The 24,658-nt window shown below is 47.6% G+C and overlaps 1 protein-coding gene and 1 long non-coding RNA gene across 5 annotated transcripts in view; both read right to left on the reverse strand.

Annotated features, from left to right (window-relative positions):
- Positions 1 to 1,676: 1,676 nt before the first annotated feature.
- On the reverse strand, positions 1,677 to 17,683 carry LOC105479279 (synaptophysin like 2). Its single transcript, XM_011737239.3, has 6 exons — positions 17,335 to 17,683; positions 17,099 to 17,173; positions 8,098 to 8,222; positions 6,829 to 7,030; positions 5,790 to 5,981; positions 1,677 to 4,422 (listed from the first exon to the last, which is right to left on the reverse strand). The coding sequence occupies exons 1-6, from the start codon at positions 17,386 to 17,388 to the stop codon at positions 4,258 to 4,260; spliced, it is 813 nt and encodes a 270-aa protein (XP_011735541.1). The 5' UTR covers positions 17,389 to 17,683; the 3' UTR covers positions 1,677 to 4,257.
- Positions 17,684 to 18,438: 755 nt separating this feature from the next.
- LOC139364243 (uncharacterized) overlaps positions 18,439 to 24,658 on the reverse strand; it is a 40,243-nt gene continuing 34,023 nt past the window's right edge. Inside the window, exons 2-5 of one of the 4 annotated variants that reach the window (XR_011625758.1) lie at positions 23,048 to 23,152; positions 22,823 to 22,891; positions 21,227 to 21,343; positions 18,439 to 19,463 (exon numbers count right to left, since the gene is read on the reverse strand). This is a non-coding gene — a long non-coding RNA (uncharacterized lncRNA). Of the gene's footprint in view, positions 21,344 to 22,822; positions 22,892 to 23,047; positions 23,153 to 24,658 lie in introns of all 4 variants that reach the window. The other 3 variants (XR_011625754.1, XR_011625769.1, XR_011625744.1) reach the window with 3 other exon arrangements.

The raw sequence follows: 24,658 nt of genomic DNA on the forward strand, positions 1-24,658 counted from the left end.
CGCAAGCGCAGCACAGGTTGCCTGTTCACGGCCCCTCTCCCTCCCGCACAGCTTTCTGGGAAGTGTAGTCTTGGAGCGGATGCTATTGCCTACCGAGCTTGCAGCAAGAGTCCCTCCGAAATGCACAATTACAGGGGGAAAAAAGAAGACCAAAGCTCCAGGATCTCCTCTTCTAATCCTTATGCACACATTATTTGTGCTACCAGTCCACTCTCCCAAGCTCACTGCACCTCTCCCCAGCCCCAAACCTCTCTCAGCCCAGACACCCCTCTAAGCCATGCGTCCGCCAGCTGGCTGGCGCCCCTTCCCGGGCTGGCGGCCACGAAGCGACTCCGCTCCCCTGTAGATCGAATAGGGTAGGTGCAGGGAGGTGGGCGCTGTGAATCAGAAGGGCAAGGGGAGGGAGTCTGTAGGATGTGCTGAAGGACACCGGGGTGGTGTGGGGGAGGGCCTCGGCTCCCGTGTCGTGCCTCCTCTGTGGGAAACCCACACTGCCCTGATACAGAGCAGAGGGTTGGAGTGGCGTTGTCTGGATTTGAGAGGACCTGGCCAAGCTGACCAAAATCACCTGTCACGATGACAGAAGGCTGTCTCCGAGCCAGAGCCAGCCCTGGAACTGGGGTGGCCCCGAGGCGGCTGGTGTTTGCAGCATCTCTGCTGATCCGTCTCTCTTCTCCTGAGAACTGCGATCGATACCCTGTACCGCCTCTTCCCAAACCCTGGCTGGACCCTGACTCCATCCATCACTTGGCCTTCTTTTTCTAATGAATACTTTCTCTGCTGGAAGGGCTGCTTCTGAAGCCTCGGCATAGGGAGATTTCTCATCAGAGCTGTCATCTTCCTTGCTAAGGTCTGGAAAGTACCTTAATCATCCATTTATTTCATCTTCTCAGCTGATAACATTTCTTCCCACCCTCACACAATCAAGAGACAAAAGTCTGCCTCCTCCATTTCCCACCCAACCCCCCATCACATTAAAAAAGAAATACTAATCCTTTTTCCTCCTCAACGTCTCACACCTCACCCCCTACTCTTGACCCTTTAGCTAAGGGAAAAACAAGTTTGGGAGCAAGACCTTAGATTTTCTTCTTTTCATCCAGGGAAGGTATAAGTACTTCAAGAATAATCTCTGAGGGCAGGGAATCTCAACCTGAGACCCACATATGATCCCTAGGGCATCCAGGAATCTGCTAAAAATTAAATGTTCAGTTGTACCCAAGTGTATTTTTCTAGGGGATGTAAATGTAGTGTGTGACTCTCTGAAGGGGGATAGAGGTACAAGTTTGTTCAACAAGAAGCTGATAGTTAAGAAAGCGAAGCATATGGCCCTTAACTCCTGACAGGAAGCGTGTTTGGGTCACAGATGGTAGGAGAGCAAATGGAAACAGCTTTGTGGAAGCCACTATCTCTCACCTTTTGAGTTTGCTCCAGAATTGCTAATGAGTCCCAGTTACTTTGGTCTAATTGGGTGCCACCAAAAGAGGAGATGTCACTAGACGAGAGCCTGCTAGAAATAACTGCTCTCCTCTCTGCACCCCAAGCAACAGAGTATGACTTTGTTGCTTGGGGTACAGAGTGGAAAGCACCTTGGTGAAAGTCCTGATATTTGACCAAGAACTTAAAGCAAGGGAGAGGAAGAAAAAATAAATCCCCAGAAGGACTCCAGTCTCAGATCCTTCATGGCAAGTACTTGCAGCACTGTTTATTCAAATGTATAACAACAAGCACCGGAAAACAACATGCAACATTCTCCCCCTACCCCTGATCTGCAATCCCAGAAGTAGGAGACTGATGGCCGTGAGAGTGATGGAAACTCATGTCCAGGAAAGGTCCTAGGTGGGCACCCTGGCGCTGGGTTAGAATCTAGTGGGACAAAGGGCAAGTGCCCTGCCCGTTAGCCTCCTACAGCAGCTGGAGAAACCAGACACCTTCTTCTACCTCAGGCCCCACTTTGCAAAGCAGCGATGCCAGCTCTGGTTGGAGAGAGCATGAGTCCGATGAGGCACTTGGCCCCACCCAGCCCTCCGGAGGTAATGAGGTGAAGTAGCCTTTCCTCTTAGGGTGGCCATGGAGAGTGAGGCCATAGCCTAAATCAAGGCTCTCCTGACAGAGAACAAGGGAGCCCTCTGAGAAGAAAGAGAACGAGCCTTCCTTGCTCTAAAGAGAGTTCTGGGCTGGGAGTCCTTGGCAGGAGTGAATATAATCTCCCCCCACCCCCTGCCCGCAACTGCTTTCCCTAGCTGAAGGCCCAGTTGCTAACTTCAGCCCCCAAATGAGAACACTACCCAGCACATTTCAAATAAATTATAAATACAGACACAGAATCCAAACAAAGATCCAGTAGAAGCTGCTCACAGACCCCCACTGAGGCCAGCTTGAAGAAAAATGAAGGTCGCCCCTTTGTTCTCGGTGTCTCTGGAGCTATAGGCAAAACTGTCCCCCCTTGTCCTTGAGTAACCTGGGGACAGCTCATGACGGAGAGAGTTTCCGACTTAGAAACCCTCTCACCCCATCTCCTTTCTTTCCTCCTCAGATCTCTTCCCCAAAATCTTAAACAAACAAACAAAAACTAATTCTTTCACTGAGGGACTCGAGCCTTTGGGGATGTAAATCTTACCTTTTCCCCATCAGGAGAAAATGACTGGCCTGAAGTCAAAAGTCCTGACTCCTAGGTACCCCAGTAAGGCACATGTTACTATGGATGGTGTTTAGAGAGGTGAGGAGGTTGAAGGGGGTTGACTCAGTCCTGAGGAGAGATTGGCACAGGGCACAGTCACCTTTGGGATGCTTGGTGGGCCAATTGGCACTGGACTGGAAAGTGGTTGGGTTCTTCCCTCTTCTTCCTTCCCTGGGAAGCCCTATGGCCAGGGCAGATTGAGCTGGGTGGAAAGCAAGTGATCCTTACCCAGTTAGCACTGATTCTCAGCCTTGGGGCCCAGAGACGGACTGAAGGAGGTATCAGGAAGAGGATGTACACTAAAGACAAATATGGAACTGGGTCCCAAAGTGAAGAAGCACCAATAGCATCGGCCTGCCCTGGACTTGGGAGGGGATAGAGACGGAGAAATAAGGACACAGGGGAGAAATGGGAGGGCAAGGGGAGTGGGAACATCCTGTTTTCAAGATGAGAAGGAGAAATATGAAAGAAGGACTAGAGAAGGAGCAGGGGGAAAACTGAGCAGGGAATAAGGAAAAAATGGGCCCATCCATCCTGGGGCTCTGGGGCAACTTAGCCTCATGATGGTCCTTTGGCCCTTCCTAAGCCCTTATCTGGCCCCACAGGAATAAAAGGAAGGGCTGGACAGACTTCAAAAAGGATCTCAAATGCCTCAGATGCACAAGGCTGGGGAAGGGAGATGGACAGAGAAGTAAGGGGATTAGGGGGCAGGTCCTAGACTCCACATTTTTGAGTCCCAAGTGTGAGACCAAGAAGGTGGACAGGGAAGAAGACAGGGCATTTCTAAAGCAGAGTTTAGAGTGTTGGTGGAAAGTGCCCCAGCCTGGTGGGTGGGAGGATTGAGGGGATAGAAGAAGTTGATTCTGCCGGCAAGTTTACTGGCTTTACTTTCTTGAATCTGCAACTCAGTTGAAATTTATCCTGCTCCCAGCTGAGTCCAGGCCTCATCAGGACCCTCTGAAGGGCTGTTTTCTAGGCTGGTGGACCTCTCTGGTTCACACGTGGTGGACTCTGTGGGCAGGCAGAGGCCAGAGAAGACAGTGGAAGGCACACTGAGTCGTGGACTGACTGGACATCAGACACAGGGACTAGATGGCAGCCACTGAGGAGGGGTCATCAAACCACTGTTGGGGCTTCCACACAAGGGACCAGAAGGGAAGGCTACTAGCTGATTTCCCTTCCCCCTAACATTGTTGAAGCTGGACAGGTTGACAGAAAGGTGGCTGCTAGGAACCAGTCTCAGGGCACTGGTTTCCTGCCCCCAACCCTCACCTGCAGCAGAAGCTGGTTCTCAGAGACTGTAAGGGTACAAGTAACACCCGAAGTAAGATGCTTGGGTCCAGGCACTGGACAAGAAGCACTGAGCTCCTGCCATTCATGGCTCCAGCAAGGAGGAGGATAGGAAGCCACTGGGAGGGCTGCCCAGGTTTCCAACAGCTGATGCCTGCCGATCGTCTCAAAGCTCAAAGACCAGAATGATGGGGGAGGGGAATTGGAGGAGGAGGAAGAGAAAGGTCCTGGAAGCCGGAGGTGGTTGAAGAGGTGCTGTCCAGTTCGGGAGTAGCCAGGTCGGGGGCTGCTTACTGTTTCTCCACTGCTCCCTGCTCAGCTGCGCTCTCCTGGCTGGGACCCTGGCCCTGGTCCTGGTCCTGGCCCTGGCCCTGGCCCTGTCCATGCCACGGGGTCTCCTTGAACACAAACCAACAGTTCCCGGCCCACAGGAAGAAGTTGATAAAGCCGAAGAGCTGCAAAGACATCAAGGGAATTTGTGAGAATAGTCAGGGGGTCATTGTGGGAACAGGGAGGGGGAGTTCCTATTGCAGTGGGGGTGGGGGGTTGTGCAGGGAAGAAGCACAGAGGGCCAAAAAGACTAAATTAAGACAGAGAGCTTGGTATAGAGGCAGGGCTCAGGCCCATCACCTGTTTAGGGAATCCCAGGTGAAAGTGTCTAATTCTGTCCACAGCATGCACCCAAGATGTAGCTTGGTCCCTAGCAGAATCTGGCCCTTTAGAGGAGCATTGTGTAAAGCGTAGCAAGGAGCCAAGAGTCAGCCCTGTGGTGCCTCCCGCAGCACACGTGAGGCCCTGTTTGGAGCACCTTCTGCCAGGTAGGTGTGGCAGGAGCTGTCCAAGGTGCTCCTTCCCTATAATCAGGCACCCAGCCAGGGCTATATTCAAATAGTTATTCAAAATATTTTTAAAACCTCACAGCAGGAAGCACTTAGAGGGAAGTGTACTGATGTCTCAAATCTTTGAAATGCACTAAAAACAAGATGGATTGATGGATGAAGAAGTGAATAAATATGTGATAAAGCAAGTCTAGTAAAAAGTTAATGGCACAGTCTAGGTGGTGAGTGTGTGGGTGTTCACTGTAAAATTTTTTCAAATTTGTTGTATCTGTGAACATTTTTACAACAAAATTTGGGTGGGGGGAACCTTCAGCAGGGTTCCAGCAAGTTCCAGAAGTGTGTTCCTGGTCTGCCAGCCATTAAACATTTCAGCTGTGGGAACAAGTCATTTTCAGAGCAAGGCTGAGGTGGCTGGGATGACGGGCAGCATTTGAGAAGCTCAAGACCTCAGCTCTTTACCAATGGATATGGACATATTTCAACATTCTAACAACTGGGATGGCCAAATCTATATGCATCCAGCTAATCCACCACTGCTCCAAAGCCCTTTTCCAGGCTGAGGGCTGAGTGACAATAAGCCCCTTCCCACTCATGCTGGGTCTCCTCCCAGCTTCAAGCTCAGCCATAGCCCCAGGCTCCCCTTTATGTGCTCACACACATTGTGTAGAACAGGCAGGAGGAGGGGAGACATCACAGAGAGTATGCCTAGAGGTGGGGACACGAGAAGGGAATTGGACGGAGGCAGAGTGCGGAAGGAGGAAAGAACAGAAGGCTAAGTGGCTCTCGGGTTCCCCTCATCCCAAAATGTCCTCTCAGGGTCAGCCAGGAGCGAGTAGCCAGCATGAAGCACAGTGAGGGCACCAGCTCCAGATGCAGGGGACACCAGCTCTTGGACACCCTCTCTTTCCTTTCAGGACCTGCTAGCTGGGACAGGCCTGGGCAGCAGGGCTGGTGCTGCTTCCCGCAGTGGCCACAGGTCTCACCACGGAGATGTTGGCCAGGCCCATGGAGGGTGTGGCCCCGGCACTGCACACTGCTTCCTCTCCATGGCACACGGACATGGCTGCTGTCAGGCTGGATGGTCGTGTGGCCCCCTTGACATCAGTCAGGCCCTTGCCCCAGGCAGCTGCAGCTACCAGCCAGAAGAAGGTGAAGGAGACAGTCACACAGAAGTCCTGGGAGGAGCAGAGGGATAGGAAATACACTCAGAAAGCCCTCATTATTCCCTTGCTTCTTTTCCTCTTGCCATGATGCTGGCAATCCCCGGGTACCAGGACAGCTGCCTCTTCCCATCCTACCCAACACCTAGAACCCAGGTGGTCCTGAGGTATCTGTTCACTGCCCCCAAAGGAGTCCTGCCACTCAGGCTGCCCCTGCTAATGCCCTCACATCTAAGATCTGGCTACAATGTACCAAGGCATCTGTTGGTCAGCCTCACCTCAAAACCCACTCATCCCAAGTGGAGCCTAAACTCCCCACTCTTCCCTCCCAGCTTTTCCTTTGATCACCATTGCTCAGCTACAAGTGGTAGACCGCAGGAGGCAAATGGGGTCCCTTAAGGCACCCCTTCCACCTTGCATGCCCTGGGATAGGAAGAGAGTAAAGAGGAATAATATTAATAATCACTAATGCTTATTGAGACTAACTATGTACTAAATACATACATTCTCATTTTTTCACATACACACACACAAAACTATGAGGCAGTTATTATTTTATCCCCATTTTATAGTTAAGGAAACTGTAATTTCGAGAGGTTATTTAACTTGTCCAAGATCACACAGCAAGTAAGGGACCATGCTGGGATCTGAACCCAGGCAGTCTTAACTCCAGAGCCTGCTTGTGTATGGTGCTATTGTGCCTCCTGTGAACAGGAACAAGCAACGGGAGGTTGATGGAGGCAGAGGTTCCACCATGGGGGTGGAAGCCGCTATGTTTGTCCTCTGCTCCAGTTCTGACCTCAGCCCCCTCACAAACATCTCAGTTTCTCCACCCCATTCCTTCTGGCCTGTGCTGACTCACCACCAGCGGGAAGCGTTTGTTCTCTGTGTAGAGGTTGTGGAAGCGCAGGTAGATAACTAGGGCAGCCATAGTATAGAAGAAGGAAAAGATGCCAAGGGTCACGAAGAACTCTGCGGGTGCAGAGAAGTCCCCCATGAGGTGCATGGTCTTGGAGCTGGACTCTTCATCACAGAGGGGCATCTCGTATTGGATCCGGTGCAACCTGCAGGTGGCAGGGGAGGCCATCCTGAGCTCAAGCAATCCTCTCTCTCCCTGGCCCAGAAGTAGTCCTGTGCTAGTTCTCAGCAGGGAACTCTTACAGAGCCAACAAAGGGGTCATGTAGGGAGGAAAGTTTCTGGAAGGAACCTTGCAGTCAAAATGAGAACTTCCCCAAAATTTCCAGTAAAACTCTACCTTCCTCTCAGCTGCCCCCCATCCCACTCATCTACCCTGCCCAGACATGGTGACCATGTATTCCCAAGTGTCTCCAGGGCCCTTTAGGTCACAACTGCAATGTATGTAGTTCTTCTATTTCTGGTAGCCAAACCACTAGGCAGATCAGCTTCACTCTGCCTCTGGAAAGTGCAGGCCCAGAGTGGCCAAGATAAGATTGGAATCACCCATTTTCGGGCTTTATTGGGCTTTCCAATGAGGCAGTGGACAAATTAAAGAGAAAAACACAGCCAATTATATATGAGACAGTTAATATAACTTGGGTGCTGATACTAGAAATTTCTGAAAAGGTGAGCCCCATTCCCATTCTCCTCTGGACATTTGAGCTCCCCCTACTTCCTTAGCTCCCAAATACCCAGAGAAGAGTTCACTTCTACCTCCCTGTCAAGGTGTGCCCACTTGTATCCTGGTGGTACTGGCTGAGGATCCCATATCAACTCTTTAGGATGTAAGTACTAATAAGCTTCCCTACTTTCAAGGCAGAGAGGAGGCTGCTGAGGGTCAGAGAGACCTGTCCACCTTGACAAGGTTCCTGTAAGCCTCCATCCCAAACTGCAGTGGCTCTTTCTGTATGAGCTGGTGTGACCTGCCATGGGTTGTCCATGGACTGGAACATTATTATAACAGTGATCAATCTGTGTTTCCCTTACGTTTTGCTCTGGTCAGTGTGTCTGAAATTGCTAAAGAGCAGAAAGGATCTAAGTCTTATCATTCTATTTGAATCTGGAGTGGCACACAACGAATGGTTTTTAGGTTTCTGGAGGAGGAAGAGACCAAGCAGGTCCTGCCAATCAAGTGAGAGACAATGTGCTGGGTTGGAACCAATTCTTGCTCACCTGAAGGGATAGCCGAATGCAACGATGATGGAGCTCACGTCCTTGGCTTCGTTGTTGCAGCGAACCATTGCTCCTGTCTCCCCACTGTAGGAGCCACAGGACCCGAAGGCAAAAATAGCAAAGAGCTGAGAGAGAGAGTGAAACCTCTTTGAGAGTCAGAAGGCCTCAACTGGCCAAAGTCAACAACTAACCGCGACTCCCCACAGATGCCGACATTAAGTGCGGGAGTGGGGGACAGTGAGGATACCCTTTAATCAAGTACTGCCTAGGCAGAAACCCATGGCTTCCATTTGTCTTCCAGCCTCAGGCTGCTGGACCAAATAGCCAAATGAATAATGTTGACTGAATGGTGTCTGTGAGGGAGATGAAGAGGCAGGAAATGGACAGTTGCCAGATCTCTCCATTGGGCATGACTTGGGGACCATAGGTAGCCTCCTTAAGATGACTAACACAAAACCTCTGCAATTCAGGCTTTAGGAAACTTCTAGCTTACAGATAGACTTGAATTTCCTTCCCAAGGGAGAGACACACTCAGAAAGACTCCTCTGCATCAACCTAGATCAGACATGCCTAGAATGCTTTTCATTTCTCCTCTGAACTAGTCATCTAATCTTGTTTCCTAGTTGCTAACTTCCAGTGGCTTCCTGCCTTGGTGGAGGTATAGCTGGAGGGGCCGGCTTCTACGAAGCCACCCCAGATGGGCCATACTGCTGTCCCATAGTACTGAGAGCCTAATTCCTCTTCCCCAAAAGGCACATGGCCTTCTAGCAATAGCGCTGGCTGGGCCAATGTGACAATCTTGGCTCAAGCCCAGAGAAAAGTACCCTCCACTTGCCTTATCAGTCTTCACCGTTTCCCCACTGGTGTTTCCCTTTGTCATCTGTTGATGCTGCTATTTCTCAGTGTTAAGATCCAGAGGTGCCTCAGGTCACTCGAATGGTTTTCTTCTCTACCTTTCCTCACATTTTACTACACCTTCTCTCTCGAGGGAAATAAAATTTCCTCGTCCTATGATTTTCCAATTTCTTTCTGGGAAACACACTTTGGTTAGAAAAGGAGGTGAGAAGCCAGGTGCGGTGGCTTACACCTGTAATCCCAGCACTATGGGAGGCTGAGGCGGGTGAATCATTTGAGGTCAGGAGTTTGAGACCAGCCTGGCCAACATGGTGAAACCCCCTATCTACTATAAATACAAAAATCAGCCTGGCGGTAGAGTGTGGCATGCCTGTAATCCCAGCTACTTGGGCAGCTGAGGCAGGAGAATCACTTGAACCCGGGAGGTGGAGATCGGGGCAAGCCGAGATCGTACCACTGCACTCCAGCCTAGGCGACTGAGTGAGACCTTCTTCCCCCTGCCCCCCACTCCAAAAAAAAGAAAAGAAAAGAAAAGGAGGCGAGAAATTGAAATGTCTTGTCCTCCACATCATCTGCTCAGACTAGGTTTCCTGTGCACTTACCTTTGACTTGTACCCAATATCACGTCCTTGTTAAGCAATGAGCTTATTCTCTTAATTGTTCACTTTCTATATGTTTCTTTGAGACTCAGTGTCTTGGACATTAAACACTTGGAAGACAGCTGATCGATATGTCAGCCCAGCATCCAGAGTCTAGAATAGAAGCTATATGCATTTTATTTTGCTAATGCTTGTTAGCATTATGGAGTGAAAGAAGAACTGAACTAGGAGTATGGAAACCTAGGTTCCAGACCTGGTCCTGTCACTAATTAGCCAGGTGAGCTCTGATAAGTCACTCTGCTCTCTGAGTCTGTTTCCTCATCTTTTTTTTTTTTTTTAGACAGTCTTGCTCCGTTGCCCAGGCTGGAGTGCAGTGGCGCGATCTCGGCTCACTGCAAGCTCTACCTCCTGGGTTCACGCCATTCTCCTGCCTCAGCCTCCCAAGTAGCTGGGACTACAGGCGCCTGCCACCACGCCCAGCTAATTTTTTGTATTTTTTTAGTAGGGATGGAGTTTCACTATGTTAGCCAGGATGGTCTCGATCTCCTGACCTCATGATCCACCTGCCTCGGCTTCCCAAAGTGCTGTGATTACAGGCGTGAGCCATTGTGCCCGACCTGTTTCCTCATCTTAAATGGAGGGGTTTGGAGTAGATAATCTAGAGGCCCTTTCCAGTCCCAGAACTCTCTCTCTCTGAGAGTAACGTTGTCAGTGTACTCTTGGCTGGGCTTGCCAACAGCTGTGCTCTGCCCCTGGGAGGTGTCCAGTACCACTGCCCCCGGCTTGCAGTGCCTGGCCTTGCAGATCTCCATGCTGGAGCCATTGACCTCTCTCCAAAGGTCATAATGGGCACTTCTCTGTTTCCAGGAAGTTTATTCCAGACAAATGAGAATTGTCTCCATGTTAAAGATATCTGGGAAAGAAGACAGTAAAACCTCCCTCCAATGCCTAAATAACCTCTCCTGAATTAAATGATGGAGACTGCAGTAGGGCCCTGTCTGCCCACCTTCTTCACAGAGGTAGAGAAGAGTCGCTCAAAGCCTCTGCATCATTACCCTTTACTTACTCAAAGTGGCCTCACCATTGTAATAGTGGAACTTCTCTAGCTCTTCCTCGTAGGAATTATCTAACCTTTTGTCAGTTCTGTGGGCATCTGATTCCTCTTAGAAGTTTCTTTTTTCTTTTTTTTTTTTTTTGAGACGGAGTCTCGCTCTGTCGCCCAGGCTGGAGTGCACTGGCCGGATCTCAGCTCATGGCAAGCTCCGCCTCCCCAGGTTTACGCCATTCTCCTGCCTCAGCCTCCCGAGTAGCTGGGACTACAGGCGCCCGCCACCTCGCCCGGCTAAGTTTTTGTATTTTTTTTAGTAGAGACGGGGTTTCACCGTGTCAGCCACGATGGTCTCGATCTCCTGACCTCGTGATCCACCCGTCTCGGCCTCCCAAAGTGCTGGGATTACAGGCTTGAGCCACCGCGCCCGGCCAGAAGTTTCTTTATACCTCTTAGCTTCTGGTGCCCAGTACTGGACATGATTAGGATGTCACATTCTAGGAAGGGCAGCACAGTTGGAAATATTTTTACCTATTGGCAGTTAGTCAGTGAATGGCTCCTTATAAGTTCCTTAAGAAAGCAGGGGCCGGGCCTGGTGGCTCACAGCTGTAGTCCCAGCAGTTTGGGAGGCCAAGCAGGAGAATGGCTTGAGCCCAGGAATTTGAGACCAGCAACGTATAGGCAACATAGCAAGACCCTGGCCTACAGAAACTACAAACAAAAAATTAGCCAGGCATGGTGGTGCCTGCTAATAGTCCCAGCTACTCAGGAGACTGATGTGGAGGAATCACTTGAGCCCAAGAGTTCAAGGCTGCAGTGAGCTATGATCATGCCACTGCACTCCAGGCTGGGCAACAGAACAAGATCCCATTTCAAAAAAAAAAAAAAAATCGTAAAGAGAAAGTAGGTACTCAAAACTTGGGGGCAGTGAATGGTCAGTTATGGAGACTTCTCTTCACCAGCACTCTCCTGAAAGGCACTCCTGAGCATCTACAGAAAGATAAAATTTAAGAGCATGTACTATGCCTAGCATGTACAGTGTCTACTATGCACGGTTCTAGGCACTATTATCTAGTAGTGAACAAAAAAGAAAAAAGGCCAAGCATGGTGGTTCATGCCTGTAATCCCAGCACTCTGGGAGGCTGAGGTGGGAGGATCACTTGAGCCCAGGAGTTTGAGATTAGCCAACTTTTTATTTAGCCAAAAAAAATTAGCCAGGTGTGGTGGTGCACATCTGTGGTCCCAGCTACTCTGGAGGCTGATGTGGGAAGATCTCTTGAGCCCAGGAGGTCAAAGCTACATGATCGCACCACTGGACACCAGACTGTGTGACAGAGCGAGACCCTATCTCAAAAAAAGAAAAAGAAAATCAAAATCTCTGCCCTCATGGACTCACACTTTAGAGCTGCACTATCCAGAACAGTAGCCACTAGCCAAGCTTGATTATTTAAGTTAATCAAAATTAAATTAAATTAAAAATTCAAGCCAGGTGCAGTGTCTCATACCTGTAATCCCAACACTTTGGGAAGCAAGGTGGGAGGATCACTTGAGGCCAGGAGTTCAAGACCAGCCTGGGTATCATAGCAAGACCCCATCTCTACCAAAAAAAAAAAAAAGTTGGGCATGGTGGTACATGCCTGTGGTCCCAGCTGCTGAAGTGTGTGGATCATTTGAGCCCAGGGGTTCAAGACTGCAATGAGCTATGATCATGCCACTGCACTACAGCCTGGGTGACAGAGTGAGACTGGATCCAACAACAACAAAAAAATTCAGGCCAGGTGTGGGGGCTCATGCCTGTAATCTCAGCACTTTAGGAAGCCAAGGCAGGTGAATCACTTGAGGTCAGGAGTTCGAGACCAGCCTGGCCAACATGGCAAAATGCCGTCTCTACTAAAATACAAAAAAAAAAAATTCAGTTCAGTCACACTAGGCACATTTCAAGTGCTAATAGCCTCATGTGGCTAGCAGGTACTGTCTCAGAGAGCACAGATTCTAAAAGTTTTCCATTATTACCAAAAGTTCTGCTGTGTCTAAATGATGGTCCCGAGGTTCTGACAATCCTGAATCCTGCTTTCAGATTCTTCAGAGGGCAAAATACACCCACAATAACTTCAGTATTTATTGTATTCTGATTCTTTTCAAGTCAGGGATCTTACATGATAATTTTTTATTTACCAAAATATATGTTTAAATCTGAACACTGTACAGTCGGATGGTATCAGAGCAAAATGAGAACATCTGAGGGGAATCACAGGTTCACAGAGCAGCAGAACAAAAGGGACCTCAAAGATGCTCATGCCCAATCATCTTATTTCACAGAGGTGAAGCCCCAAAAGATTAAGTCACCTTCCCAAAGTCACATTTAGTTGATGTGAAAGCCAGGCTTAGAATTCACATCTCCTGATTCCCTGCCCAGTGCTCTTTCCATTTCATTTGCTCATTAACTCAACACTGATTGAGCATCTACCTTGTGCCAGGTGCTGAAGATGCGAAGACGAATAAGACCTAGATCCTGCTCTTGAGAATTCACATCAAGAAAGGAGTGTCATATTAAAACAAACAAACAAAAATAATAAAAACAAACACTGCATCCCAGAGTTGTTAAGGCTAAAGAAGAGAGCTCTACCATGTGTGTTGAGGATTACAAGGAGGGAAAAAGTAGCTCTGTGCCTTGGGGTGCAGAAGCTCAGAAAGACACCTTCTCCCAACCCCCTCCATGTCTCCTAATCCTCCATCTTTCCACTTCAGGTTTGCTTTCTTCCCTAACTGTGCCAAGTGACTGAGACACAGAGAAGAGAGGGAAAGAACTGAAACCACCCCTGTCACCAAGCACAAGGCCCTGAGATGAGCAAACTGGTTATAAAGAGCAGCCAAGGAGAAGTAGAGGCCCTGAGACAAGGGGGAATTCTAGCATTCTGGTGCCAACCAGCCTTTCTCCTCTTGTACCTCCATTGCTGGGACAGCGCTGGTCATTTTCTGCCCTCCGCCTCCTCCTTCTGCATCTCTTTTGCCACGATGTCAGAATAACCTTTCCAGTTTAAGGATGAGGCTCCCCTTTGGTACTGACATGCTCACTGGTGATAATCCTGTGACAGTCCTGAGGACACTAACATCACCAGTTAGCTCACAGCACAAGGAAGACAAATTCTCTCCTCAGGTCCTACTCCCACACTTATCTCATTGTTTTTTGTTTTGTTTTGTTTAGGTGAGGTGGCTCATGTCTGTAATCTCAGCACTTTTGGAGGCCGCGGTGGGAATATCACCTGAGCCCAGGAACTCAAAGCCAGGTGGGGCAGCATAGTGAGACCCGATTTTTACAAAAATGTTTTACAACTTAGCTGGGCATGGTGGCATGTGCCTTTGGTCCCAGATACTTGAGAGGCTGAGGTGGGAGGATTGCCTGAGCTTGGAAAGTTGAGACTGCAGTGAGATGTGTTCTTACCACTGCACTCCAGCCTCGGTGACAGAGCCAGTCTCTATCTTAGTCTCTATCTTAGAGCCTGTCTAAAAAAAAAAAAACAGATTTGGTATTTACTTACTCCAGGTTCCAGAGCTAGAAAGCAAGAAAGCAGAGGAGACTCAATTTAAACCAAAGCGTATCTGACCTCAAAAATCTGTCTCATTCTGTTTCTTTTCTTTTCTTTTCTTTTTCTTTCTTTCCTTTCCTTTTCTTTCTTTCTTTCTTTCTTTCTTTCTTTCTTTCTTTCTTTCTTTCTTTCTTTCTTTCTTTCTTTCTGTTTCTTTCTTTCCTTTCTTTCTTTCTTTCTTTTTTTTTTTGAGACAAGGTCTAGTTCTGTCATCCAGGCTGGAGTGCACAGCTCACTGCAGCCTCTACCTCCTGGGCTCAATGATCCTCCAGCCTCAGCCTCCCAAGGAGCTGGGACCACAAACATGTGTCATCACACCCAGCTGATTTTATTTTTTTGTAGAAATGAGATCTCCCCTTATTGCCCAGGCTTGTGTCAAACTCCTGGGCTCAAGCAATCGTCCCACCTCAACCTCCCTAAGTATGTCTTTTTCTTTAAAAGAAAAAAAAAAAATAAGATACTTATTTCCTTTTCTTTTTTATCTTGAACTCCCATGATTTGATGACCTTTTCTTTTTTTAAAAAAATGAGTTCTCCAATAATTGGTCTATGTCCAGGTTATTTTTGCTAGCTTAGTATAGACTTAGACTCCAGAATTGGAATTGAGGTGAGATTAATCGATTTCTCAATTGAAAAAAAACACTCTAAGATAAGCTCCTAACAAATAAAAGAATAACATTATTTTCTTTTCACAAAGATTCCAGTAAAATCTCTGTTTTTTGGTAATAATGACACCAAAATTCTCAATTACCATTACAATAACTGCAAGCTTTGTGTTTTCTTTTTTCCTTCTCCACTCAGGAGCATTTGATCCCTCCAAACAGGAAATAAGTGAAAAACTCAAATGACATTTCCACTGTCATTTCTGGTGCTGGTGCCTGTGTACTTTTTATGTTACCTCATCTGCAGAGCTTCAAAGCAAGTGAAACTGGCACCCTGAATTCAGGCTACCTGGGATGGCAATAAAAGCAAAGCACATTTCTTTGTGATGCTACCCTGTGAATGAAGTCGGAATTCAGAGTCTAGCTCAGGGCCCAGGCTTTAGCATTCTGAGAGAAAAGGGTCTCTGTTTTGCACAACTCCCTTTCTAAGTACTTGAAGATCATAAAAGTCTATCAGATCTTAATTCCTAGGGCGTTAATGCTGACCTCAAGACTGGATCGTTTCCCTAGGCTTTGCTTTGTACAGCCTTTACAGAAATGTTGTGGGTATTTGGGGTGCTGGGTGAAGGGAAGGATGGCAGGATTGAAGAAGGAAACTTTTCAGAATCCCTCCAAGGGAAAGGAGTCCATGGTCTCCCTCATTGTCTCCCTTATCCTTTGACAGTCTGTCTCAAATTCTGTTGGATCCATTTGCCTAATTGAATGGTAAAATTGTTCTCTTACATTTCAGGTTCCACTCCTCTGGATTGCTTAGAATGGTTCTTCCAGTTCTGGATGCCAATCTCTCAGCGCCTTAATACCATTCTTAAATGGCTCCCTCTGGCACTTGAGTGGTGGATCAGAACAGGGAAGGGGCCAAAGGCAAAAGAGCTCAATCAGCAATTGGTCCAACCACTCTTGCGGCAGTAAGAAAGGTGGAAAGTCCCCACCAGGTCCCAGAGTTTGCACTTGGGAGCTCCCAGGCTGGCCTGATAATCCCAAGTGCACTCTTGCCCCTGGGTTCCAGATTTGATTATTCTCATGCAAACCATGATTTAAGAATTGGTGTCACAGTGCTAATTCTTGTCTCCAAAGCCCTGTAGAACTCAATCCTTCTCAGTATTAATGGTAACTTATTCCCTAGCTGAATTCTGTACTGAGAGCACATTAATTAAGTTATTCACACACCATTTGGTATGTGGATTGTCTAACTTAAAATCTCTTCTGCAATAGTGCACTAAATGCCCCCTACAAGTCTTTATGATTTGAGAAAGTGACTGCACCTGTCCACATTCCTAATTTATACCTAGGAGGCCTTGGGCACTGGCCTAGTGAAGCAAGACAGTATTTCCACTAGACTATAACAGGGGAAACTGAGGACCTGAGCAAGTGACTTTTTCAAGGTCACAGAGTAAGTCTAACATAGGGCCATATTCTAGCACACCAACCTATTTAGAGCATAAGGAGACCCTAGGAAGGTTCTGATCAACATCTGACTAGTGTTGGAAATTGAAGTCCAGAGAAATGAATTGCCCAAGGTGACATAGCTGGAAAAGGCCGGTCTAGGTCTGGATCCCAGGGCCCCAGCTTCTCAGATCAGTGTTCCATCTTATTCTACATGCCACATTTTAGCCATGCTGTGATTTTTAATTCTGTCTCATTTTTTTCTTTTGTTTAATCGTAGAGCCATAAGCTCCGTTCATTCATTCATCCACTCCCTCACTTATTTACAGAACTCAGATTACTCCAGCGAATTCAACAGGGAACGGCGAGCCGAGAGCCTGTCCCTTGAGCCCAGTACCTGCAGGATCACCCAGTCCCTGGTGGTTTTGGGGGCAGGATGGTTTCCATCGCCTGCTTCCTTCCCTCCTTTGCCCTCCACGGCTTCCCTCTTGGTGAAGAGCGGACCTCGTCCCCCTCGTCCTTCTCCCTCCTCCCGTCACCAAGGAGTGGTATGTGCAGGATCAGAGTTCTGGAAAGGTTACACCCGGGTCCTCTCGCCCGGGTGAAATGTGAGCGCCCTGGGCAAAGGCTCCTTGCACATAGAAGGACCGAATCCGGGACTCCGCATGCCTCGCTCTTCACCCTCCTGCCACCAAGTCCGGAGAAGCAGCCCCAGCCCGCCCCTCCCCCGCCCACCTGTCGCCGCCCCCCACCCTTCCACCGTGGCCGGGCCGCAGCACCTCCCCAGCCCCCACCCTGGCTCCATTGCTTCGGGTCAGCGTCACAGCCCAGGCTCCCGAAATAGCCCGGGGCCGGGGCAGCGACTCACCCACTGGAGAACTTTGATGAAGCCCAGCGGCTCCTCCAGCCGCCGCCAGCGCAGCCCCACGAGCAGGCGGTCCACCTGCGGAGACAGCCGGCCGGGGGATCAGGGCTGTGGGGAGCCCTGGGAAGGCGCTGGTCCCCTTACCCCACTCACACGCGGTCCAGGGGTGGGATAAGGGTCCAGCCCGACATCTAGGTGGAGAGGGGCGGGTGAGAGAGTCCGAGGCGCGCAGGGACTACCTGCTGGCGCGGCGACTTGTCCGCCGTGCGGCCGGCGCTCTCGGTCGAGGACATGCTGGCGCGGCGGGCGCAGGGCGCGGCGTGGGGGCTTGGCTCCCTGGCCGGGAGGCGGTGGACACTGCGCGGGAGCGGGGAGCTGCGGGTCGGGGGCAGAGCAGGCGAGCGGGGCCGGAGCGCTAGCGGCCGTCGGTGGGCCGGAGTCCAGGCTGACTGGCTGGCTGGGTCGCAGGGGCGCTGCTGTTCGTGCTCTCCGAGGCTGCGGCCGCCGCGGTGCCCCGCCGGCAGCAGAAAGCCCCCGAGTCCGATTCAAACTTCTGTCAAACTCGCAGCGAACTTGGCCGCCGAGTCACGTGGCGTGCGCTCCCGAACCCTCCTCCCGCCCCCTCTGCTCCCTTTCTCCGCTTGCCGGGCACCTTAAAGGGACCTGCGGCCTCCGTGGTTAGTTCTGCGGCGGGGGGGCTCCGGGTCCTTGCCGAAGCCTCCGGGACCGGTCCCCACCGAGACACCGCGGCCGTCGGAAAACCTAGCCGGGCGCGCCTGAACGCACGGGCTCCAGGTTTATCCTTCCCTATTTTCCTGGATTGCGCCGGATTTTCTCCTCTTCCATACCAGAATACCCAGAATGTAAAAGACTCTCTTGAGGCACGATCAGGGCTGTGAAACAAGGTTCTAAGTCTCACGGTTAACATACCGTCAGTACCGACAAAAGGGCGATAGAATGTAAGCTGCTGATTTTTAATCCTGTCCAGCTAGGTATCGTTTTGATTTTTTTTCTTTTTTAATCAACAAAAGACATTTGTATGTTAGCGATTTAAAAATTATTGGCCGGGCGCGGTGGCTCATGCCTGTAATCCCAGCCCTTTGGGAGGCCGAGGCCGGAAGATCACGAGGTCAGGAGTTCCAGACCAGTCTGGCCAACATAGTGAAACCTCGTCTCTACTAAAAATACAAAAAATTAGCCGGGTGTGGTGGTGTGCGCCTGTGATCCCAGCTACTCAGGAGGCTGAGGAAGGAAAATAGCTTGAATCCGGGAGGTGGAGGTTGCAGTGAGCTGAGATCGCGCCACTACATTCCAGACCTGGCAACAGTCTGAGACTCTGTCTCAAAAAAAAAAAAAAAAAGTTATTAATCTTATCAAGTATAAACTTAATCTCCTTTAAAATGGTCATTACCATTTAAATGAGAGTGAAAAAAGGCCTTTGAGGAATGGGGTGCAAAGAACATATTGAAAGGTACTGAAAAGTTGACGTCTGGCCGGGCGCGGTGGTTCAAGCCTGTAATCCCAGCACTTTGGGAGGCGGAGGCGGGTGTATCAAAAGAAGCCAGGAGTTCGAGACCAACCTGGCCAACATGGTCAAACCCTGTCTCTACTAAAAATACAAAAATTAGCCGGGGCCGTGGTGGCACGCGCCTGTACTTGTAGCTATTCGGGAGGGTGAGGCACGAGAATTACTTGAACCCGGGAGGCGGAGGTTGCAATGAGCCGAGATTGCGCCATTGCAATCCAGCCTGGGCAACAGAGCAAAACTGTGTCAAAAAACAAAAGAAAAAAAGAAAAATGAGAAAAGACAGACAGAAGGAGAGAGAGAAGAAAGAAAGAGCAAGAAAGAAAAAGAACAGGAAGGGAAGGGAAGGGAAGGGGAGAGGAGGGGTTGACGTTGTTGCATTTTGATGACTGTAAATCGGTCTCTAACTTTCGAAAAGCATTCGTGAGCAGTCGAGAATATTCTACACTCGGTTTACTAGAGCATAAATATAAGTAGTAAAAGGTTAAGTGATTTGTCCAAGGACAAATTCCTCTGCATTGGCTTGTAAATACGTATCCATCTCACCCAAGTCATTCTTGCGGGTCCCCCCCACTGCTCCACCCCGCATGTCAGAATGAATGCTTTTTGAACAAACATTTGGCTGTTATGCATACAAGTTGTTTCCCCGTTGAGTAAGTGCCTTCCCAAAGCCTTGGGATTTAGAGAGAGAAGAGATGAGGAAGTCAGCTCGGGCTGGATCAGGCCACATGGACTTGAGGGAAACTTCTCCAGTGGATTTCCATGCAAATCTAGACTAAGCAAGGAACAGCTTAGCCCGGTCCCTCCGCCTTTTAAATTGTTCTGCCATCTTGGGTTCCTGTTCTATGGAATAGGGATAATAATTTATGTTCCACTCACTTCACGAGGCCGTCATAAAAATTAAATAGTGTGATGTGTGTGAATGCCACACTACACAAACACAAAAACATACATATTACCAGTGTCTTCAACAATATGCATACAGAATACAACACAATCAGAAAAGAATCAGAATAACACAACAAAAATCCACTTGCGCATCAACCAGCCTTGTTAATCTTTAACTCTTTTTTGCCTCAAATCCATTAATATCCTTAAACCTATTCTTTGAAAAAGAAAAAAAATGCATAAAATTGAAGCCCTGTGTATCACCTCATGTCATTCCCTCCCTCCTTCCTCCCCAGAAATATTCATTATCCAATCCTGAATTTGTTTTTTTTGTCAGTCTCATGCATGATTTACTACTTTTTCTATGTATATAACTATATCTAGGAGCAATACCTAGAAACTCATCAGACATAGTATTGTTTTTCAAATTGCTTTAAACTTTATCTAAATGGTATCATGCTTTAGGTAACCTTCTTCAACTCACTTTTTTACTTAATATTGTGTTTATGAGAGTCATCTAGCCTGATGCATGTAGCTTTAGTTCATTCCTTTTAACTATATAGAATTCTACTACATACATAGGCATACTGCAGTCTATTTATTCTCATATTGATGGGCATTTAGGTTGTTTCCAAAGATTCTCTCTTACAAACAGCACTGCACTAAATTTGTACAGACCTCCTTGTGCACATGTACATAGATTTCTACATAGCACTGAATTTCCAACTTTGTGTGTGTGTGCGTGTGTGCACGCACATGCACTAAACCACAAACCCTGGTAAGAAATAAAATTTTACAACCTGACCCATTATATAAACTGGAATAAAGTTTTGCAAAACATCCTCATATTTTCTATTCCACTTCATTAAAAAAAATTCTGGTCACCCGGAGGCAGATCCAGGTTTTGTGGAGCCTAAAGTTAATACGATTTGAGGGCCCCCTTGAGAAAGAGTACAAAATTTTGCCTAGGCACAGTGTCTCATGCCTGTAATCCCAGCACTTTGGGAGGCTGAGACAGGTGGATTGCTTGAGGCCAGGAGTTCAAGACCAGGCTGGCCAACATCGTGCAACCCCGTCTAAAAAATCAGTCGGGCATGGTGGTGAACACCTGTAATCCCAGCTACTCTGAAGGCAGGAGAATTGCTTGAACCCAGGAGGCAGAGGTTGCAGTGAGCCAAGACAGTGCACTGCACTCCAGCCTGTGAGACAGAGGGAGACTCTGTCTTAAAAAAAAAAAAAGAAAAGAAAAGAAAAAGAAAAGAAAAAGAAAAAACACACAATTTTGAATACAAAATTAGTAACCAGGGCTTGGAAGATGTTTTGTAAGGGTGGGAGGCTGAAGCTTCAGCTTCATTAGTTCCAGGATAAATACCTCTCTAGGTAGACACACTGGAATTAACTTGATGATTCACTAATAGCAGGACTCTACCAGCAGCTTGATAAACATTGCTCTATACCTAAAAGTGAGCCACTTCAGTCATAAGATGTGTACATTTTCAACTTTGAGCTTTGACAAATGTATACACCCATATAATCACCACCACGACCAAGATACAGAGCATTTCAACCATTCACAAGAGCCCCTTCCTGCCCTTTTGCAATCAATCTGTAGGCAACCACTTGATCTGCTTTCAGTCATTATAAATCAGTTGTTTTTTCTAGAATTTCAGATAAATGGAATTTACAGTATGTAGTCGTTTGTGTTAGGCTTCTCTTACTCAGCACAACGTTTCTGAGATTCATCCGTACTGTTGCTTGTGGTTTGCTCCTTTTTGTTGCTGAGTAGTACTCCCTCACAGGAAATATGATCCATCACAGTTTGCTTATCCATTCACCTGCAGAAGTACATTTAGGTTGTTTCCTTTTTTTTTTTTTTTTTTCTTTTTTTGGCTGTAATGAGTAGAACTGCTATAAACATTCTTATATAGGTTTTTGTGTGGATGTGTTTTTTATTTCTAGGGTAAACATCCGGAAATGGAATTTCTAGGTTATGTGTAAATGTATGTTTAACTTTATATGAAACTACCAAACTTTTTTCCAGAGTGGCTATAGCATTTTGCATTGCATTGTTTTTCACCAACAATGTACTCCATTGTTTTGCATCTTCTCCATAACTTGGTATTATCAGTTTAGTTTTACTTTGTTTTTGGCCATGCTAAAAGGTATGTCATGATACCTCATTGTGGTTTTAATATGCATTTCCCCAGTGACTGATAATGTTAAACATCTTTACTGTGCTTATTTGTCTCACTCTCACACACACACACACACACACACACACACAGAGAGAGTTTATTTTACGTTATTTTTTGGAGACAGAGTCTCGCCCTGTCGCCCAGGCTGGAGTGCAGTACTGCAATCTCGGCTCACGGCAACTTCCACCTCACAGATTCTAGTGATTCTCGTGCCTCAGACACCTGAGTAGCTGGGATTACATGCATGTGCCACCACACCTAGCTAATTCTCACTCATTTTCTTTGGTGAAGTGTCTGTTCAAATCTTTAGCCTATTTTTAATGTGAGTTGTTTCTTACTATTGAATTTTGAGAATTCTTTTTATATTCTGGATGCGAGTCCTTTGTTGGATATGTGATTTGCAAATATTTCCTCCCAGTCTATAGTGTCTATTAATTCTCCTAACACTGTCATTTGGTGAATTCTAATTTACCAATTTTTATGTTGACAGATCATGCTTTTGGCATCCTGTCTAAAAAACTCTTTACCCTTGGGAGGCCGAGGCAGGCGGATCACAAGGTCAAGAGATCAAGACCATCCTGGCCAACATGATGAAACCCCATCTCTACTAAAAGTACAAAAATTAGTTGGGCAAGGTAGTGAGCACCTGTAGTCCCAGCTACTCAGGAGGCTGAGGCAGGAGAATCACTTGAACCTGGGAGGTGGAGGTTGCAGTGAGCCCTGATCACACTGAGAGGTGAAGCCAGCTGGGCTTCTGGGTCAGTTGGGGACTTGGAGAACTTTTGTGTCCAGCTAAAGGATTGTAAATGCACCCATCAGCACTCTGTGTCTAGCTAAAGGATTGTAAATGCACCAATCAGCACTCTGTAAAAACACACCAATCAGCACTCAGTAAAATGGACCAATCAGCGCTCTGTAAAATGAACCAATCAGCAAGATGTGGGCAGGGCCAAATAAGGGAATAAAAGCTGTTCCCCCCTCCCCCCCACCACAGCCAGCAGTGGTAACCTGATGGAGTAGGCTTCCACACTGTGGAGGCTTTGTTCTTTTGTATTCACAGTAAATCTTGCTGCTGCTGGGTGTTTGAGTTCACACTACCTTATGAGCTATAACACTCACCGCCAGGGACTGTGAAGTCAGTGAGACCACGAACCCACGGGGAGGAGCAACCAACTCCGGATGCGCCACCTTTAAGAATTGTGACACTCACTGCGAAGGTCTGCAACTTCACTCCTGAAGTCAGCCAGACCAGGAACCCACCAGAAGGAAGAAACTAAAGGCACATCTGAACATCAGAAGGAACAGACTCAGGACATACCATCTTCAAGAACTATAAACACTAACCGTGAGGGTCTTCATTCTTGAAGTCAGGGAGACCAAGAACTCACCGGAAGGAATACATTTCGGACACAGCACCACTACACTCCAGCCTGGTGACAGAGTGAGGCTCTGTATCAACAACAACAACAACAAAAAATTGATTCCTAAATGTTTATATGTTTATAATTTTATGTTTTGTATTTAGATGGCTTTTTTGTTTTTTGGGTTTTTTTGTATAAGGTATGAGATTTAGGTCAAAGTTTTTCTCAATTTTTGTTTTTTAAGAGATGGGAAGTCTCTCTGTGTTACCCAGGCTGGACTTGAACTCCTGGACTCAATGGACTTTTAACTCCTGGACTCAATTGCTGCTTTTGCCTCAGCTTCCTGAGTAGCTGGGACTACGTCAGGGTGTTGTTTTGTTTTTGTTTTTGACAGAGTCTTGCTCTGTCGCCCAGGCTAGAATGCAGTGGTGCAATTTTGACTCATTGCAAACTCTGTTTCCCGGGCTCAGGCGATTCTTCTGTCTCAGCCTCCCTGAGTAGCTGGGATTACAGGTGCCCGCCACCACACCCAGCTAACTTTTGTATTTTTAGTAGAGACGGGTTTCACCATGTTAGCCAGTCTGGTCTTGAACTCCTGGTTTTAGGTAATTTGACCGCCTCGGCCTCCCAAAGTGTTGGGACTACAGGCGTTAGCCACGGCACCCGGCCTAGGTCGGGGTTTTTAAAAAAAGGTTTTATGACCAGGATTGGTGGCTCATGCCTGTAATCCCAGCACTTTGCAAGGCCAAGGTGGGCAGATCACTTGAGGTCAGGAGTTCGAAACCAGCCTGGCCAGCATGGTGAACCCTCTCTACTAAAAATACAAAAATTAGCCGGGCGTGGTGGCACATGCTTGTAGTCCCAGCTACTCGGGAGACTGAGGCAGGAGAATCACTTGAACCTGGGGAGCGGAGGTTGCAGTAAGCCAAGATTGCACCAATGCACTCCAGCCTGGGTGACGGAGAGAGATTCTGTCTCCAAAAAATAATAACAAATAAAAAAGATTTTAGATATGAATGTCCAATTGTCCCCCACCATTTTTTGAAGACTGTTCTCTTGCCATTGAATTGCTTTTGCACTTTTGTGGGGGAAAAAAAAAATCAACTGACCATATTAGCGTAAATCTAATTCTGGACTCTGTTCTCTTCCGTTAACCTAGCTGTTTGTACCTTTGCCAATACCACACTGTATTGAATACTGTAATTTTATCATTAATGTTAAAATAGAATAATAAGATTTCTCCATTTTGTTCTTCAAGATTGTTTCAGCTATTCTAGTTCCTTTGCCTTTCAAAATAAATCTTAGGATCAGCTTGTCTACATGAAAAATTTTGCTGGCTGTTCTCACTCATATATGGGAGCTAAAAAAAGAAAAAAAAAAAAACCAAAAAACTACCAAACAGTTTTCGGAGTAGCTTCATGGATCTCATGAAGATAAAGAGTAGTCTGGTAGGCCAGGCAGTGACTCATGCCTGTAGTCCCAGCACTTTGGGAGGCCAAGGCAGGCAGATCACTTGAAGCTAGGAGTTCGAGACAGCTTAGGTAACATGGTGAAACCCTGTCTCTGCTAAAAATACAAAAACTAGCCGGGCATG

This window comes from Macaca nemestrina, chromosome 1 (genome assembly GCF_043159975.1).
Source record: "Macaca nemestrina isolate mMacNem1 chromosome 1, mMacNem.hap1, whole genome shotgun sequence".
Lineage (NCBI taxonomy): Eukaryota > Metazoa > Chordata > Mammalia > Primates > Cercopithecidae > Macaca > Macaca nemestrina.

Excerpts from the sequence above, each read along its gene's own strand:
- LOC105479279 (XM_011737239.3), bottom strand. The coding sequence starts at position 17,388 with ATGTCCTCGACCGAGAGCGCCGGCCGCACGGCGGACAAGTCGCCGCGC. Across the intron at positions 17,174-17,334 it reads ACAAGTCGCCGCGCCAGCAG|GTGGACCGCCTGCTCGTGGG; the intron begins GTAGTCCCTGCG and ends CTGTCTCCGCAG. Across the intron at positions 5,982-6,828 it reads ACAAACGCTTCCCGCTGGTG|GACTTCTGTGTGACTGTCTC; the intron begins GTGAGTCAGCAC and ends TGCTCCTCCCAG.